General features: G+C 69.4%; 1 protein-coding gene across 3 annotated transcripts in view; it reads right to left on the bottom strand.

Moving 5' to 3' along the window:
* Window positions 1–18,055, bottom strand: part of NAV1 (neuron navigator 1) — an 80,618-nt gene that overhangs the window by 7,700 nt on the left and 54,863 nt on the right. Inside the window, exons 1-17 of one of the 3 annotated variants that reach the window (XM_075442786.1) lie at window positions 12,102–12,179; window positions 9,601–9,739; window positions 9,091–9,388; window positions 7,962–8,655; window positions 7,398–7,847; window positions 7,169–7,210; window positions 6,840–6,991; window positions 5,461–5,631; window positions 4,851–4,903; window positions 4,660–4,683; window positions 4,491–4,568; window positions 4,218–4,301; window positions 3,940–4,051; window positions 2,620–2,741; window positions 653–849; window positions 386–548; window positions 83–257 (exon numbers count right to left, since the gene is read on the bottom strand). In XM_075442786.1, coding sequence (XP_075298901.1) covers window positions 83–257; window positions 386–548; window positions 653–849; window positions 2,620–2,741; window positions 3,940–4,051; window positions 4,218–4,301; window positions 4,491–4,568; window positions 4,660–4,683; window positions 4,851–4,903; window positions 5,461–5,631; window positions 6,840–6,991; window positions 7,169–7,210; window positions 7,398–7,847; window positions 7,962–8,655; window positions 9,091–9,388; window positions 9,601–9,739; window positions 12,102–12,148 — 3,001 coding nt within the window. In that variant the 5' untranslated portion in view covers window positions 12,149–12,179. Of the gene's footprint in view, window positions 1–82; window positions 258–385; window positions 549–652; window positions 850–2,619; window positions 2,742–3,939; window positions 4,052–4,217; window positions 4,302–4,490; window positions 4,569–4,659; window positions 4,684–4,850; window positions 4,904–5,460; window positions 5,632–6,839; window positions 6,992–7,168; window positions 7,211–7,397; window positions 7,848–7,961; window positions 8,656–9,090; window positions 9,389–9,600; window positions 9,740–12,101; window positions 12,180–18,055 lie in introns of those variants that run through there. The other 2 variants (XM_075442784.1, XM_075442785.1) reach the window with 2 other exon arrangements.

The raw sequence follows: 18,055 nt of genomic DNA, 5'->3' as shown, positions 1-18,055 counted from the left end.
CCCAGGGGTCTGGGCCGTACATCACCCACCACGTGCAGCTCTGCCCCAGACCTTCCCCGTGCCAGCAGCTCCATCCCCCTACCTGCGTCCCCCAGGCTGGGGCTGAAGGCATGGCCAAGGGCGAGACCTAGCGAGCGCCGCGGTGACGAGGAGGCCGACGTGCTCGTGACGTGGCCAGGGACAGAGCCTGGCACTGCCGAGGGCCCTGGGGCCACTTTGAGCCGGTCGTTCTCGGCCTTCAGGAGATCCACCTCCAGCTGGGGGAGAACCAGTTGCGGCACAGGGTGAGGAGCTGGACGCCGGCAGCATCCCGGGGCTGCAGCATGGCTCCCGGGGCGCGGGAACCGTGCTCCGAGCCAGCCAGGCTCCTGGCAGCGGTCCTCACCTGCATGTTGTGCATGGTCTCCCGCAGCTGCTCCAGCTGGTGGGCCGAGTTGAGGGCCTCCAGGCGGATGTCCGTCAGCTTCATCTCCTTCTCCCACAGCTCTGACCGGAGCTCCGACACCTCCTTCTTCTCCGGCTCGCCCTCGCTGTGGGCCTGGAAGAGCCTGGGCCAAGGGAGAGACCGAGTCTTGCACGTGCGCAGGACAGGAGCCCGCAGTCCTCGCGACCGGCCCCCCCACCCCGTGCCGCCCGCCCTGGCCCCACGTACTCAGCCGTGTCGATGCCCACGGAGGAGGAGGTGGAGGATTTGATGGAGGGCGAGGCGGTCTCTGTGGAGCCATGCTGCAGCTTCGGGGAGGAGGGGGCCGACGAGTCCGGCGTGGCAATCTCCTCAATATCCGAGTAGGACGAGGCTGATTTGGGTCCCTTCTTGATGCTGAAGGCCTTGTTGAAGGAGCTGCGTAGCTACAGGAGACAGAAACGCTCTCATTAGCGACAGCTCGACAGTGCAGCCTTGTAAGCAGGGACCTGGCCCGGTCCTGCCCCAGGGCCTCCTTGCCAGTCTGAGCTGGGACCAGTAACACCACACCATCACCGAGGCAGGGCTGTGCCCGGGCCTGACCCCGCTCTGCCGACACAGCTGGCGCACGGCTCTTTGGGGCAAGAGCGTTGCACAGCCTGGACAGCCCCACACAGTGGGACCCGCGTCCCGGTCAGGGTCCCCTGAGTCCTGCTCCCCCCCAGCACCCACATCGGGGTGCTCAGGCACAGCACCAGCACCCTGGTCCATCAGGAAGGGCCGACTCCATCCTCACAGTCACCCCACTGCAGGCGTACCAGCACGTGGGATTTTGGGGGACATCCCCACCCAGCCATTGGAGCCGGGGTCCTGGTGCAAGGGGACAATTTCAGCCCCACGCACCCCTCCCCAGCCCTGTGGGGTCCTCCTGGAAGCACCGAGGGTCAGCCAGCCCCCCGCAAGACGTCACCGGGGGTCCCGGCCGGGCATGCAGCATGCACACAGCACACAGCGAGCAGCGGGCGGGTGAGCGGCGTGCCGAGGCCAGGGAGGGTGGGCGGACACTGCACAGGGGCCAAACCGGGCCTGGGTCCCAGCCTGTGCGAGAGCAGCAGTACGGGTCCCCGCAGCTCACACCGCGTGCCCTGGGGGGCCAGGTCTGAGGGGAGGCGGAGGAAGAGGGGATGGAGAAGGGACAGGATCTGGCCCAAGTCCCACAGGCACCAGGCAGGCTGGTCTGGCGTGTCCCCAGACGCAAACCCATCGCGTTTCAGCATAAAAAAAACCAGGTGGGTGTCAGGCTGCGCCGATGGCAGCAGAGCAGGGGAGCACTGGGACCTGCGTGGGTCGCAGCGGGGACAGAGACACTTGGGGCCACGTCCCATGGCAATGCAGAAGATGGGCAGCACCACACTCCGGTGCCGCAGGCAGCGCCGCAGCGAGGTCCCCGTCCCAAAAGATCTGGCTACAGGGCGTCAGGACAGTGCCTGCCCTCCCCGGGCAAGGAGACTGTCCCCACCCATGGGACAGGTCCCCATCGGAGCCCTTCCTGCTGCCTCGGGGCTGCTCAGCCCCTCTGCGTGGGTGCGTTATTTGGCCTTAACATCAAAGGAAGCAGTCAAGGTGCGTGCAGCTCAGTTGGGTGCCCTGGGATGGCCCGTGCTGGGGGTTAGTGCCGGTGGGATGGATGGGATGGGTAGCGTTATGAGCATCGTCCCATGACATGAGCGAGGGCCCTGGCCGGGCACAGCATGGGGTGGAGGGGACGGCGTAGGACTTACCTCGTACACCTGGAAAAAAAGGGTTGAGGTCAGCATAGGGGGAGAGAAACAAAACAAATCAAGACTTAATCGCGTGTCCCGCTCAGAGCTGCCTGGCACAGGGAAGGGGCTGCCTGGCAGAGGAGTCCGGCCCCCTGCACTGCCAGAGTCTGTGTGGGCAGAAGGGAGATGCGGGGAAAAACCAAGGGAGCAAGCGTGCAGGACCAGGGCTGGAAAACTCTCAGAGGGGCTGGAGAAGTCCCATCCGACACGTCAGGACACAAATCCATGGTGGCTACAGGCTCCTCACCAGTGCTGTTCCCAGGGGACAGAGGGGACCAACACCACCACGCCAAGGTAGACCGAGAGCTGCTGGCTCAGGGGACTGACCCTGGCCAGACCCTGCCAGCGGCTCCCCCAGCCCCGCTCCTCCTGCCAGTGCCTTGTCCAACCCACCCAGCTCTTCTTCTTCTTCTTCTTGGCGTCGGCGTCCTTGCTGCTGCCGATGCTGGAGTGGCTGGTGATGCTGTTGAGGCTGGAGATGCTGTCAGAGGAGTTCTGCCGCTTGATGCGCAGCTCTAAGCAGCAGGAGAGACCAGGAAAGGAGATATCAGCAAGCTGCGTCTGCCCCAGTGCCAGAGCCACCTGCACTCTACCCGCCCTGCACCCCCCACCCAAACACCTTCTCAGCTCTCAGAGCCGCCTCGTAGGATGACATGGGGCTCAGACACCACACGGATGCTGCCACTCGGGACAGTGACCCTAAACCCCAGGGAGATGCCCAGAGCACACATCGTTCCTCTCCTGTCCCAAGTCACCTCCCCGCCAGCGCCTTGCGCTCTCACTGGGGTTTCGGGGCTAGGAACAGCGGTCGCGGTCACAAAGCCAAGATCAGCAGCCAAAACTCAGCTGCCGGCAAAGGGCCCAGCGAGGAGGAGCACCAGGGACACGGCCATCCTGTCACCCCCACGCAGCTCTTCGGTCCTGGATTCAGATGCTCAGGGGTCCCAGGCGGGGAAGAGCTGCTGCCCGGGGCACCCTACCTCCCGTGTGAACACATCACGCCTGGGATGCATTAGGAGGAGTGTGGCCAGCAGGTCAGGGAGGTTCTCCTTCCCCTCTGCTCTGCCCCAGTGAGGCCCCATCTGCAGTGCTGTGTCCAGTGCTGGGCTCCCCAGTTCAAGCAAGATGAGGAGCTACTGGAGAGAGTCCAGCGGAGGGCTACGAGGATGAGGAGGGGACTGGAGCATCTCTCCTACGAGGAGAGGCTGAGGGAGCTGGGCTTGTTCAGCCTGGAGAAGAGAAGGCTGAGAGGGGACCTTAGAAATGCCTCTAAATATCTGCAGGGTGGGTGTCAGGAGGATGGGGCCAGACTCTTTCCAGTGGTGCCCAGCGACAGGACAAGGGGCAATGGGCACAAACTGGAGCAGAGGAAGATCCAGCTGAAGATGAGGAAGAACTTCTTCCCTCTGAGGGTGATGGAGCCCTGGCCCAGGCTGCCCAGGGAGGCTGTGGAGTCTCCTTCTCTGGAGATATTCCAGCCCCGCCTGGACACGGTGCTGTGCAGCCTGCTCTGGGTGACCCTGCTTGGGCAGGGGGTTGGGCTGGGTGACCCCCAGAGGTCCCTGCCAGCCCCGAACATGCTGGGACTCTGGGATTCTGTGTTCCCTGTGTCCTGTGCCAGCCCCAGGCAGCAGCAGCCCACCGGGGCTTGTGCAGGGGGCTCAGGAAGGGCTGCAAGCCCCCAGGGCGAGGGGCTGCCGAGCCGTGCTTTACCTTTGGGGGTGACATCGGTGCCGTTCAGGGCACCCTGGATCACAGCTTGGGCCTCCGAGTTCTTCTTCTTCAGGAAGTCAATGGTCTCTCGCAGGTCCAGCAGCTCCGTGTCCTGGGGGAGCAGAGCCGGGAGCCGTGGGGCGCGTTCCGACGGCACAGGGCTCGCCCTGAGAGCACCCCCTGGGCGGGCAGGGCCACAGCAGACTCACCCCCGAGCCCTGCTTTCCCCTAGCCCCATGTGCCACACCACCAGCTCCCACCCGGCACCCAACACCCACCTTCTCCTCGGCGGTCTCAGCCAAGTGCCGCAGGCGGGACGTCATGCTCACCAGGCTCTGCTCAAAAGCTGCCACCAGGTTGGCCTGGGAGAGGTGGAGAAACGACTGAGCACCCACAGCTGGGTGAGCACCCACAGCTGGGTGAGCACCCACGGCTGGGCGTGGGATGCAAGAGGCTGGAGAGGGGAGAATCAGGGCTCTCGTGGGCACAGGCCAGCAGCAGCCCCACGCGCGGCCGGGACACAGAGCAGCGCGTCCTGCAGCGGGACTCACGTTAGCAGACAGCTGGGACGTCAGGGTGGCCACCTTCTCCTGCGAGGACTCCAGCTCACGGCGCAGCTTGCGGATTTGCTGTGGGGAGAGCGGAGAGGGAGTGAGGGGCCAGGCGCTCGCCCTCGCCGCGGCGGCAGGGGCGGGCAGCGAGCAGAGGGTGCAGGCTCACCTCAGACTGCATCTTCTCCTCGGCCTGGCGGCGCGAGAGCAGAGAGACAGACAGACAGAGGCAGGCAGTCAGGAGGGCAGCGAGGCATGGACAGGCTCGGCGCGAGGCAGAGGCATGCACAGAGCCCCCCCGTTCCCACCCGGGCCCCCCCAGCCATGCACAAAGCGGTGCAGCACGCAGGCGGCTCTTACGGAGGAGTAGGTGGAGGACGCGCTCGAGGCCAGGGACAGCACCGATCCGTGAACTGCAACAGAACAAACGGCAGCGTGTCAGGGTGCCCCGCGCCGGCGGCATCCCCAGGGGCTGCAGGCGCAGGGCGCAGCAGGGTGCAGGGGACAGAGCTCCCAGTGCAGGGGGACTCTGGGGGGGGCAGGGAGGCAGAGGGTGGGACGGCGGCTGCTTGGCACTGCTCGGTTCTCGGCGCGTGGCTGGTGACCTCCCAGGGTGCACGGTGCGTGGCAGGGCGTGAGGAGCACCCTCCGCCCGCACCCACCTCTCCGGCCGAGCCTGGGGGCTCTGCCACCCTCCCCGGCTGCTTGGGTCCCCCCTCCCCGGGTGCCACAGCACCCTGGGGCCAGCCCAGGGACACCGGGCACTCACAGGGGACGGGGCAGGCTGCAGCCCAGAGCAGATGCCAGCGCAGAGGGGTCCACCAGGCCCTTTGGAGCTGCCGTCCCCGGCTCCGACGCCGAGGACGGGACGCACCAAAGCACCCGATGGCACCGCAGCAGCGGGACAAGCGTGCGTGCAGGCCCCCCGCGCAGCCGCCTTCGCCTGGGCAGGAGCGCAGCACACCCTCACCGTCGTCCACAGGGTCCCGGAAGGAGCCCGAGCGGATCATGCCCTTGGGCTTGTCGGCCAGGGAGAGGGTGCTGCCCATCGGGGACGCGCTGTAGAGCTCGAAGGTGGAGTCGTGGGTGGGAATGCTGTTGGAGCGGGTGATCCGCGGGGTTGCGGCGGCAGTGGGGCTCACTGCAAGGAGAAGCGGAGGGAGAGGCAGGGTCAGACTGGGGACCTGGGATCAGGATGGGGAAGCAGGGCTGGGAGCAATCCACTAGAGCTGGGATGCAGACTGGAAGCAGGGATCGTGGTCCCAAAGCAGGGGGGCGCTGGGAGAAAGCTAAAATGAAGCTTTATGCTGGGAAGACCTGGACACCAGCACCAAGGTAACCCCAGGGCTGAGAAACAAATCCATCACCCAGGACAGAGCAGGCACCACCATGTCAGAGACCATCACCCCTGGGTGCAAGAGAAGAGCACCTTACCCCCCCGCTGCCCCCACCAACAGCCCCAACGCATCTGCCTGGATCAAGGGAGGTTCTCCTTCCCCTCTGCTCTGCCCCAGTGAGGCCCCATCTGCAGTGCTGTGTCCACTGCTGGGCTCCCCAGTTCAAGAAAGATGAGGAGCTACTGGAGAGAGTCCAGCACAGGGCTACAAGGATGGTGAGGGGACTGGAGCATCTCTGCTACGAGGAGAGGCTGAGGGAGCTGGGCTTGTTCAGCCTGGAGAAGAGAAGGCTGAGAGGGGACCTTAGAAATGCCTCTAAATATCTGCAGGGTGGGGGTCAGGAGGACAGGGCCAGACTCTTTCCAGTGGTGCCCAGCGACAGGACAAGGGGCAATGGGCACAAACTGAAGCAGAGGAAGCTCCAGCTGAAGATGAGGAAGAACTTCTTCCCTCTGAGGGTGACGGAGCCCTGGCCCAGGCTGCCCAGGGAGGCTGTGGAGTCTCCTTCTCTGGAGATATTCCAGCCCCGCCTGGCCGCGGTGCTGTGCCCCCTGCTCTGGGTGACCCTGCTTGGGCAGGAGGTTGGGCTGGGTGACCCACAGAGGGCCCTGTCAACCCCTGCCATGCTGGGATTCTGTGAACCCCCAAACTCTCCAGGAACATGTAGGTCCTGGCAAGAGCAGTGCAGGGCTCGCTCCTGGCCCTGCTGGACACCCCTGGAGGAGCAGGGAGTCGCGGGCAGAGCCCCAAGGGTGGGTGAGATGCCCTGAAGTGGAGGTGACGGACACCCCCGACCCTTGGGCACAACCCAGCACCTCAGTGGGCCAAAGGCACGAGGCACTGGGTGTCAGGGCTGCTGGGGGTGTTGAGGAGAAAAGCAGCACCCAGGGCAGCAGCAGCCAAGTCACACGGGGAGCACAGGGCGACGCGGCTGGTGGCGGAGGGCACTGACCGATGCTGGTGAGCGGACCCTTCCCGACCAGCGCCATGGGGAGGGCTGGGGGCGAGGGCAGCTCCTGCTGCTCGTCTGACTCGGGGAGCCCGCTGCTGACGGCGTGCGAATGGCGTCGCTCCTTGGCCTCCTCCTGGGAGTGGAGCTGGTACCTGGGGAGCGGAGCAGAGACTGGCACGGTGAGGTGGACTGGCATCAACCCGGCTCCTGCCTGCTGCGCCGCAGCCCAGCCTCCCCAGCACGGAGGGCACTGCCAGCCCCCCGCAGAACGCTCCACGTGCCCACCCTCCCTCCCCAGCACCATCCCAAAGTGATTCTGGCTCCTTTACCTCAACCCTTTCTTGGGCAGCGTGTTCCTGTCACGGTTGGCACTGGAAGGGAAGGAAAGATCAGTCAGACCCCTGCACAGCCAAGGGAAGGTGCCATGGGGGTCGAGCTGTGGGGACAGGGAGGTTTCCCCAGAAATGTAGCAGGAAGGAGCCTCCAAAGCAGGCAAAGATCATGGCAGGGAGGGGCCTGAGCCCACAGAGAAGCCCCAGGCCCTCCCTCCGGCCATACCTGTCCAGGTGTGCGAGCCGGGGGCTCCCGCTCCAGCCCAGCTCCCCTGCCTCTTCCTCCTCCTCCGTGCTGGCCGGGGGTGCAGCAGCAGGGGTGGGGGTGGTGGTGCTGCCCCCTGAAAAGGCACTGGGCAGACTCATGGGCATCTGCAGGGACTCCATGCTGCGGTGCAGGCCTGAGAGCTTGGGGTACATCCTGCCCTCCTTGGGAACGCTGTAGCCACCCATGAGCTCCAGGCCCTGGGAGAAGCTGGCTGAGTTGATGTTGAGGATGGGGGCAGGACTGGGGCTGAAGCAGGGCGCGAGGTGCCCACCCGCCGGGTGCAGGTCCTGGAGCTTGGCAGTGTGTGGGGGGTGCAGCTCGCTGGAGGAGGGCAAGTCCAGGCTGTTGGAGTTGACCTTGTCCAAGTTGGCCAGCGAGGGAGGCTTCACGTAGGTCTTGGCAGCCGCTCTGGAGGGGGGAAAATGGGTGGGGAAGCAGGTGAGACTTGGGTGCTGGGCACGGCTGGGTGCTGGGCACCGCCGTGATGGGCACCTGCTGGCCTGGGAGGCAGAAGGATCGTACCTGAGAGGCGTGGGGGGAAGCTCGGCAACCTTGGCCACCGGCGGGAGGTTGGCCTGGGCTTTTGGGGTGCTCTCAGGCGAGCTGACGCTCTTCAGCGTCCCACACTCAGAGTCAAGCGCCACCGCCTTGGCCTTGGCCTTCTCCTTCTCACGATCTGTCTGGTTCACGGGGGCCGGCGTGCCGCGGCCGGCACCGATCTTGGACGGCTCCTTGAGCCGCGACACCGAGATGCTGCCCTGCTTGGTGCTCAGCAGGCTGGGGTCAATGCTGCTGCTGACCGGGCGGTTCGCGCCACGGCCACCGGTCACACTCATGGAGCTGGACTTGGCCGGCCGGGGCAGGCTGCGGTACTGGATGTTGGAACGAGCCCCTGGGGCCAGGAAGCCGGGCTCAGCTGCGTTGGAGACGTCCAGGCTTGTTTTCCTCCCGCTGACCGGCTTGACAGGGATGCTGGAGCTCTTCTGGACCTTGCCGAGCGTGGCTGAGCCCCCCGCCTGCATGACGGTGGCCGTGCCGGTGGCGGGAGCCGGTTTCTTATAGCCGAAGGAGCTGGCGGCTGAGGGGCGCGTGAGGCCGGAGGGCGGCTTCTTGGCATCGGCGATGCGGTCACGGCCGGCGTCAGAGGAGGAGCGCTGCAGGCCTGTGCTCTTCACAGACAGCTTGCTCTTGTCGGTGGCTTTGGTCTCGGGCTTGCCTGGTGGGCAGGGAAGGACGGGTTAGTGTTCTGGGAGGCTTTGGGGACACTTGGGTGCAAACTAGCCCAGACTGGACACCCGTGTCAGAGACGCAGGGATGTGATGGAGACGAAGGGACGTGCCACTGCCCTAGGTCTTGGGGCAGAGCCATGGCAGGCCCCCAGCGCACCCAGCCAGCCCCCAGCCCGGCACGCGGCCGTGAGGCCACAGGGCAGGCATGGCCCTGGGCAAGCAGGGCTTAGCGTGGGGCCAGACCCACAACCTGCCCGCAGGGATGCGCAGCCCTGCCACCCCCTCCAGTCCCCGTCCCACTGCCGGGTCTGAGCGCAGTCGTAGGGCATCCCACGGCCGACGTGCTTGGGGAAAGCCCACCCAGATGCCATCCAACCCCCTCCCCGTCAGAGGAGCTGGACCCTGCCCAAATCGGGTCTCACCTGCCACTTTGAGGGTGCTCTGGGCCGTGTGGGTGATGGGGGAGGTCACGGCCACTGGAGGGGTCTTGCCCTTCTTGAGGGAGGCCGGAGTGCCCAGGCTGACAGGCTTCTTCAGCTCGCCGCCCTTGGGCCCGTCCTCGCCGCCCTCCGAGGGGTCCCGCCGCCACTTGGACGAGCCGTGCTCCATCTTCAGGCTGCTGCTGTCGTAGTCCAGCTTCTTGGGCGCCTTGTCCTCGCCCTCACCGTACCAGCTCAGCCCGCTCTCTGCCAGCGAGCGCTTCTCCGAGTCCGTGCGCAGCTGCGGGCAGAGCAGAGTCAGGGGTGCTCCTGGCACCCACCCCAAACTGACCCCCACGGAGCACCAGCCAGCCGGGAGAGGGATGCGCCAGACACCTTGTGCCACCCCTCAGCTTTCCCATACCAGCACCCACCATCCCCTCCCTCCCGCAGGGGCTGTGGCACCGAGCGGGGACCGGCGCCAGGACAGGTCCGGGCACCACGGGCACCTACCGCTATGGCCGAGTTCCTGCGCGAGGCGGTGGGGGTGGAGGGCAGGGAGTTGAGCGAGGAGCTGGCGTTGAACTCCTCCGAGCTGAGGTTGTCAGAGGCATCGCTGAGGCCGCTGCTGATGGAGCTGCTCTCATCCCAGCTGCAACGGCAGAGCCGGCGTCAGACCCCCCTGCCCAGCCCCAGCTCTGCCCGCAGGTCCTGCCACCCCCGGGACTGCCCCGCGCTGGGGGCTGCCGGGGCGCAAACCTCAGCTGCTCCCGGTAGCGCCCGCTGCGGGGTCGCGGCAGGGACCTGGCACTCGGTGGCCACGGCCGGCTGCAGCCCAGCGCCCCGGTGACCCCACGTCTCCCCGTTAAGGGGCTTTTGGGGACGGGGGGTACCTGCGCAGCATGAGGAGGCCAGCACCCACGCCAGCAGGGCTGGCAGCACCGAGGTGGGCACCGAGCCCCCTGTGACCCGCCCCAGCACGAGGGTCCGGAGGATTGCCGGAAAGGGCAGGGACCGGCTGGAGCAAACAAACCAGCCACCCCGCAGCACCCACCCTTCCTCGGGCAGCCGCCACCCCCTGCTCCTCCCTCCGCAGCACCTGTGCTGGGCGCAGGCAGCAGGTCCGGGCACCAGCACCGTGCCAGGGCGGCTGCTCCGTGCCAGGGGCTCAGCGCGCCGTGCTCGAGCCCGTCTCCAGGGCCGTCAGCCAGCGCTGCGCCGGGGCAGCAGCTGCCTGCGCACCCCATGGGCTCCGCAGCGCGGGGCCGTGCCTGCGGCCATCCGGCACAGACGGGCACCGAGCGTCTTCCAGCAGGATGAGCGCAGCCCCTTCCAGGTCAGCAGCTGAGTAGGTCACGGAGGCCCCGCAGCCTCCAAGGAGCTCCGGGGACAAACAGCGGTGCAGGAGAGGGGAGCAGAGCTGGGGGCCACAGCCATGCCCGGTCCCTGCCGGAGATGCCCGGTCCCCAGCACCAGGGCCACGGAGGTGCAGGAGGAGCCCAGCGAGCGCCGGAGCCCCAGCAGCTGGCGAAGCCGCTTAGCACCACCCAAGCAGCACTGCGACCCTGGCTGAGCTGGGGATGGGACAGGGTGGGCCTGGTGTTGGAGAGGGCACCTCTGCCAACTGGGGTGCCAGCACACAAGCCACAGCCGCCACCATCCCCTGCGGGATGCCCAGAGCCCCGGACGGAGCACCGCCGGCAGCTCCAGCGCCGTCCAACCAGCCCCACGTGCCCCGCTCTCCCCAGGCATCGGCAAACGGCCAGAGCCAGGATGGTGCCCTTCACCCCGCGGCAGCTTCTGGCACCGAGCCCCACGGGCACTGCTCCCGGGGGGGGATTTAATCACAACCACACGGCCGGGACGCGCTGCTGGGCCACCCGGCTCCAAGCATCTCCCACCACCGGCCCCTGCTCTGGGGACAACTCGCTGGGACAGCAGCCCCCACCCCAGCGCACGCAGCGGAGCTCCTCTCCGGCTTCGGCATCGCCCTCGCGGCTTCCGGGAGCTGCGTCCCGCTGGCACACGGCTGCGGCCAAACGTGACGCTGGTCCTCTCCAGCCCGGCAGGGCAGACCCCGGGTGCTCCCCCAGCCCCGCGGTGGAAGCCCCCCCTGCCCCGGCCCCAGGCACCCAACAGCCCCAGCGAAGCGGGCACAGGGTGCGGGACTGGGGCAGGGCAGGAGGTGACCCCAGATCCTCCGCCGCAGCCCCACGCCAAGGAAGGGCAGCGCAGGGGTCGCAGGCGGCAGCCGTGGGGCGAGGAGCGGGGGGCAGACGCGGGGTGAGGCGCGGGGGGGCAGACGCGGGGTCCCTCCGGCTCTGGGCAGCGCGCGCCCGGCACACCGAGGGGTCCCAGACCCCCACGTACGCTGTACCCCACGCAGCAGGGAAAGCCCCGGCCGAGGGTGCCCGCGGCAGCGATGGCTCCAGGGCAGAGCCAAGCCCCGCACGCCAAGCCCCGCACCCCAAGCCCTGGGGGCCGAGCCCACCCGTGTTTCCCCCGCAGACCCCGGCCGTGCCGCAGCCTCACGCCGGGGGCAAAGCCCAGCTCCCGCTTTGTGCTGCGGCCCCTCCATCTTACCGACAGCGAGCGACCCCCCCCCCCCTCCTTCAGCCGGCACCGCACCGCACCGCACCCGCCCCCCCGGGGAGGGATGCTGCCGGGCTGCGGGGCGGGGGCTGCGGCCCCGGTACCGGCCCGGCGTGCGGGACCCTCCCACCGGCCCCGACCCGAGGGGGGGGGAGCAGGGGACGGAGCCGACCCACGGCCGCGGCGGGAGGGGCTGCGGGGGGATGCTCCGCTCCGAACCCCCCCCGTCCCGCCCCGCCCCGCCGGGGGTCCCGGAACGCGCGGGGGAGGGGGGTGGTTTGTCGCGATGCTGCGGGGCCGCGCTGTCGTCGTCCCCCCCCCCATCGCGGCCGAGACAAAGCGCGGCCCGCGGTGCGGCCCCGGGGCGCGGGGCTTTGTCTGCGGGGCCGGGCTGCGGCCGCCCCCCCCCCGCGGCGCGGTACCTGCGGGCCAGGCGCGGGGCGCGGCGCGGTCCCCCCGCCCGCAGCATGGTGCTGCCCGCGGCAGCGCGGCCCCGCCGGGCGCGGGAGGGAGGGGAGGGGCGGCGGGACCGCCCCGCGCTGCCCCGCGCCTTAAAGCGGCAGCGGCCCCGCAACGACCGGCCCCCCCGGCCCCCCCCATGATGGGCGCGGGGGCCCGGCTCCCAGCCCAGCGCTCCCCTCCCCACCCACCCGCAGCCCAGAGCCCCGCGGCCGTGCCCCCGCATCCAGCCCCAGTGCCCCCCAGTCCAGCCCGTGACCCCCCACCCCTGTCCCCAGTGCCATCCAGCCTCAGCTCAGCATCCCCCCAGTCCCAGCCCGGGGCCCCCCAGTCGCCCCCAGAGCCCCCACAGGCAGAACCAGTGCCCCCCAGTCCAGCCCGCAATGTGGCACCAGCCCCACAGGCCATCCCACAGCGCCCCAGTGCCCCCCAGCCCCCCCCAGCCCCACTCCCCAAGGCAGCACCTCCACTGTGGGTCCCGCGGGGGCCTCTGCCCCCACCCAGCCCAGCGGCCCCAGCTGCTGCCTGGGCACCCAACGCCTTCACCGCTCTGCACCCACCAAAAATCCTGTTTCTGTCTCTTTTTTCTCTCTCGTACCAGAGCCAGAGCTGCGCCCAGGCCGGGGGCCTCGCCGGGACGGTGACATCGGGGTCACCTTTGCGGGCTCGGCCGCGGCGGGCAGAGGGGGTTAACCGAGGCCCTGGCGAAACAGACCCGGTCCCTGCGGGCTGGGAAGTAAGGAATTCCTTCCTCACGCCTTCCTCGGCGGCAACGGCAACGCCTCTTGGCTCCCTCCTCGCCGCGCTCCATGGCGGAGCTGGCCCCGGCGAGGCGAGGTGCTGCGGCACGGCATGGCACGGCACGGCACGGCAGCGAGGGCCAGGGGTGCAGGGTTGCGGGGCCCAGCCGGTCCCTGTCCCCACTGATCAGACCCTGCCCGCGCCCACTGTCCCCGCAGTGGCTCTCAGCCCTGGGTGACGCCGGCAGCCAGCCCCGCCGTGGGGCGATGGCCCCACACCAACACAGGGTGGATGGCCCCACGTCGACACGGGGCGATGGCCCCATATCAGCATGGGGTGATGGTCCCACATCGACATGGGGAGATGGCCTCGTGTTGGCATGGGGCGATGGCCCCACTTTGGTATAGGGCAATGGCCCCACGTCACGTCAGCATGGGGTGATGGTCCCACATCAACATGGGGCGATGGCCCCACATCAGCATGGGGTGATGGTCCCACATCGACATGGGGAGATGGCCCCACGTCAGCATGGGGTGATGGCCCCACATCGACATGGAGTGATGGTCCATGCTGGCACAGGGCAATGGCCCATGTCAGCACGCAGCGATGGCCCCACATCAGCATGGGGTGATGGTCCCACATCGACATGGGGTGATGGTCCCACATCAGCATGGGGTGATGGTCCCACATCGACATGGAGTGATGGTCCCATGCTGGCACAGGGCAATGGCCCCATGTCAGCACGCAGCGATGGCCCCACATCAGCATGGGGCGATGGCCCCGTGTCAGCGTGCACCGGTGGGTGCGGCGGCACAGCCTGTCCAGCCGCGTCCCCGCGGTCCCTCCGGCCCCGCGACGCCGGATGCCGTCCCCTCCCTCCCCTTCTCCCGGCCGGCGGCCTCGGCCCCACCACGGCCGGCTCGGGCAGCGCTCGGAGGAGCAGCTCTGGCTTCCGCTGGGCCCAAATCTGCACTCGGGGCGCCCAGCGTGGTGGGGGGAGCCCGCCCGGCACAGCGGCCCCCCGACACGGAGCCAGGGGTGTGGTGCCAGACGACGGCAGAGTCGCTGTCGGCCACAGCAGCCCCCCCGGCCCAGAGCCCTGCTCAGAGGAGCACCCCCAGCCCGTGGAGGGTTGGAAGCCTCCCTGCTTCACCCGTCCCGCACCGGCGCAGTCACCCGCCCCACGCCAGACGGACCCGCTGGCACCCGCTGGGCTCCCAGCGCTCGTGCCCCTGCCAGGCTGGTGCTGCCGGACCCCCACCGCCTGCCTGAAGCCCACCCCGGACGGAAGCCAGCCCCTCTGGGGCTGCCCTGGCCCCTTCCTCCTGCTCTGCCGCGGTCGCTGCAGTGGAGGGAACTGGGGCTGCACCCGGGGGTCTCCTTGCCCCACACCCGTGGGTCACTGGCACCGAGGGGGCTCTGGACCTGCCGCCGGTGTCCCCCGTCACAGCCTCGTGCTGCTCTGGCACGAGCAGCGAGGACAGCACAGGCGCAGCCGCGGCTCTGCCCTCCCTCCCCTTCTCCTCCACTTAATGGGGCAGAAGAACCAATTAGCTTCATCAGTCACGGGGGGGGGGGGCGGGCAGGGACTCCTCGCGGGCTCCGCTCCCCCCTCACATCCACCTCACCACAACCCCCTCCCAGACTCCCTTCGCATCTCCACAGCCCCCTGCACAGCCCCCCGCCCCTTTAACAGCCCCAGGCCCCCCAGTACTCCTTGAGAACCCCGCAGACCCACTCTGAACCCCCAGATTCCTCTAATTTCTCCCCAGACCCCCCCAAACCCCAGGTGCCCCCCAGAGAGCACCAGCCCTGCCGCAGGCCAGGCCACCCTGACCCCAGGTGCTTCCCACCGGCGTTTTGGGTGCCGGGATCTGACGCCCTCCACCGAAGCCACGCTCAGAGGAACAGGGGGCTGCAGAGACCTCGCAGATGGGGAAACTGAGGCAGGGAAGGGGGGTCTGACCCACCCGAGCTCACCCAGCAGAAGAGGATCAGCATCACATCCCAGCAGTCAGCCTAGTCCCTTGTCCTCCGGGCAGCACTGCCTCCGGTCCCCGGCCCCCCAGGTCCCCGAGGGGTGCGGGATGTCCCCCCACAGGAACCCGCAGTGGGGGGGGACCCGTGGCCAGGCTGCGCCTCCGCCCCAGCTCTGCGCTGCCGACCGCAGTAATAGCAGGGTCCGATTTCCCCGAGGCAGCGAGGCCGACGCCGTGCGGGTGTCAGCCAGCGCCCGCCCGCCCGCAGCAATGAGCTCAGCCGCCGACCCCGACCGCCCGCCCGGCCGCCGTGCCAGCGGGGGGACAACGCGGGGTCACCCCTCTGACCCCCCCCTCCCTGAGCAGCGGAAACCCCGGCGGAAGCGGGTCCGGGTGCGGGGATCTCCGGCTGCTTTGGGGACGGTGACACACGAGGCCTCGCTCGCGGGCACGGCGGCACGGCGGGCTGCAGCGGCCGCGTGCGGCGGTCGGCGAGTCCCATGGCCGCACCGGGGTGGGGAGCGATGTGACTCAGCCCGTTGCGAAATTCCTATTTTTCCCGTTGTCTGGACGAGCCGGTGGCCTCGGACACCTCCGCCCGCAGCGGCCGGGCTCCTTCGCAGGCTGCAGAGCGGCGCGGGGCAAGCGGCAAAGCCAGGTCTTGAGCTCCATGGGTGGCAAGCGGGCGGGCAGCTGGGTCTGGGGGGGCAGAGCCCCCCGAGCGGCTCTCCCCAGGGCGCGTGGGCGTGCGGGGTCCAGCCCCGGGCTCAGCTCCGCGCCGTGTCCGCGCCCAGCCCCACCGACGAGCCACAGAGCCCAGCAGCTTCCCAAACCCTGGGTGTGCGCCGACTCCCAGGTGCCCTGCACCCCCCGAGCCCCGCAGCCCCGGGACCCCCTTCCCAAAATACGCCCTGCGCGGCCGCTGCCACAGCCCCCCGACCCAAGCAGCGCCGGGGGGCCGGGGGTCAGCGCTGGGCGCCTCGAGCCGAACCCCAGAACCCCAAAACCGGCTGGAACACGGTGCAGGGCAGGGCGCTTCGATGGCGGCGGTGCCCAGCGGGGTCTCGGGGCCCCTTTCGGGGACCGTCCGCCGTCCCCAGCTGGAGGGAGGCACCCCGCCGAGCCCCGGCACGCAGCGCGGCGCAGCAGATGTTTATCCAACCCCACTTCCCCGGCCGCTCCCCCGCTGCCCCGCGGCCGGCCGGGCTGGGGCCCCGCACACACGCCGGGCCACGTGCGAGGCCGCGGCCGCGCCCCGCGGGACATCCCCGCCGAGAAATGACTTCACGGGCTCGCCGGGACGGCGGCGAGGGGTCAGGCTGGACCGGCCAACGCCGAGCGAGGGGCGTTCAGAGAAGGGAGCTGAGCGCCAGCACCAATCCTGCTCGGAGCAGGGGAGGAGGGAGGCTCCAGGGGAGCTGAGCCAAACATCTGCTCCCGCCTGCAGGCTGCGTCGAGCTCAAGTAGCTGCGAGGAAGCTGGAGCCAGGCCAGCCGGAGCGCGGCGGGTGCCAGGACCAGAGCATCCGTCCCAGGGGGATGCTGCCGGCAGCCCCCAGCCCCGCCGGAGGGGACCACAAGCTCTGCAGCGCCTGGCTGCCGGCAGCACCGTGGGACGGCGGCCGGGGCTTACCCCGAGCCGGACACACGCGCCGAGCCCCGCGCCGCGCGGTCCCTCCCAGTCCCGATGCCACAGGCTGCTGCCACGGCTCCGTTTCGCGCCCGCGAATGGAGCCAGGGCAGCACCCAGCTGGAGGGGGTGCAGCCGCAGCCACCGCGGCGGTGAGACGTATCGCCACCTCCCTTTCCACCCCCAACGGATAACGAGACCCCGGAAGGGACACCTCCAAATCACAGCGGTCCCCGGGTCGCACGAGGACTTCCCCAGGGCCCTGAAAGCCCCACCAGACGTGCACAGCCACAGGGCTCGGCTCCGGAGCGATGCCCGCATGCTCACGGCCCTGCGGCACACAACGCCAGCGCTCTGGCAGCCACTGCAGCGAGAAGGTGCTGACTCAGCAGCCGGCCCGGCTCACCCCCTCCCCGCTCTGCTGGCCTGGCAGGATCGGGCCCAGCAGGTCCCGTGCTCTGCCAGAGGTGCAGGATGCGTCCAGCCTGGGCACCCCACGCGCACCCTGCCAAGGTCAGATCCGGCTGCCGCTGCGGGTGTTTACGCAGCTCCAGGACGGAGCCAGCTTGTCCCAGTTTGTCCCTGGGGACCTCACCGGGGGGGCAGCCCGTCCCACAAGCACCATCTTGGGGTGCACGGCTGAGCTGAGGTTTGTGCCCCCACACCTCACCTCGAGTACCAGAGCCAGGCAGAGGTGCTCCTCCTCCTCCTCCTCCTCCTCCTCCGCACCCTGCAAACCCCGCCGAGAGCAGCTCTCCCCTGCCCCGGCCCGCTCACAGCCAGCAGCGTGGACCGAGGGAAACTGAGGCACGGCCGAGGCCACCCAGCATGGTCCCTTTACCCCCCCCGGTGCCCTGCGCGGCCCCGCAGCGTGAGGTGCACCACGGCGAGATGAGACACTCGGCCCTGGCTGAGCCCTCGGCGCTGGGTGCGGTGGCCTCACGGATGCCCCTGGGGACACCCAGAGCATGGCAGAAGGAGGGTGGCAGAGAGCACGCAGGGTGCTCCCCACGCCCAGGAGACGCGGCAGGGCGCAAAGCGGGGACGAGCTGCCACTCGTCGTGCCCTCAGCCCGGGATCCTGTCCTGCGTGGGACGGGGGCAGCCCCGCGGCCCCGGGCAGGCTGGGCTGGGGGCAGGAGCCAGCGCACCCCCCACCTCCCACCCGCAGTGAGGCCCCGCAGCACCCCGCTCGGTCCCCCCCCATCCCCAGGGACCACCCGGGGGGACCCCGCACACTCACCTGCTCCTGCGCCAGCACCCAGGACCCCCCAGAGCCGCTCACACCCAGTCCCCGAGCACGCGCAGCGCGGCGGGCGACGCACAACGCGCAGCCGCGCCGCACCGCCCGGGAACGGCAGCTCCGCGTGCAGCGGGTGGCACGGCGCGGACGCGCAGCACGCAGCCGGGACGAAACCGGGCAAAACCGGGCTTGAAGCTCCCCGCTCGGGTGCTCGCCGCCTCCTCCGCCTGATTCACGCGCAGGTCTGCACACGAAGGCGCCCGCGCCGCGGCGTGGCAGCCCCAGTGCTGTGCCCATGCGGACGCAGAGGTCCCTCGGCAGTGGGT

The sequence above is a fragment of the Opisthocomus hoazin genome, chromosome 25 (assembly GCF_030867145.1).
Source record: "Opisthocomus hoazin isolate bOpiHoa1 chromosome 25, bOpiHoa1.hap1, whole genome shotgun sequence".
NCBI lineage: Eukaryota > Metazoa > Chordata > Aves > Opisthocomiformes > Opisthocomidae > Opisthocomus > Opisthocomus hoazin.
The sequence above is the reverse complement of the archived record's forward strand: the minus strand, read 5'-3'. Positions and strand labels throughout refer to the sequence as shown.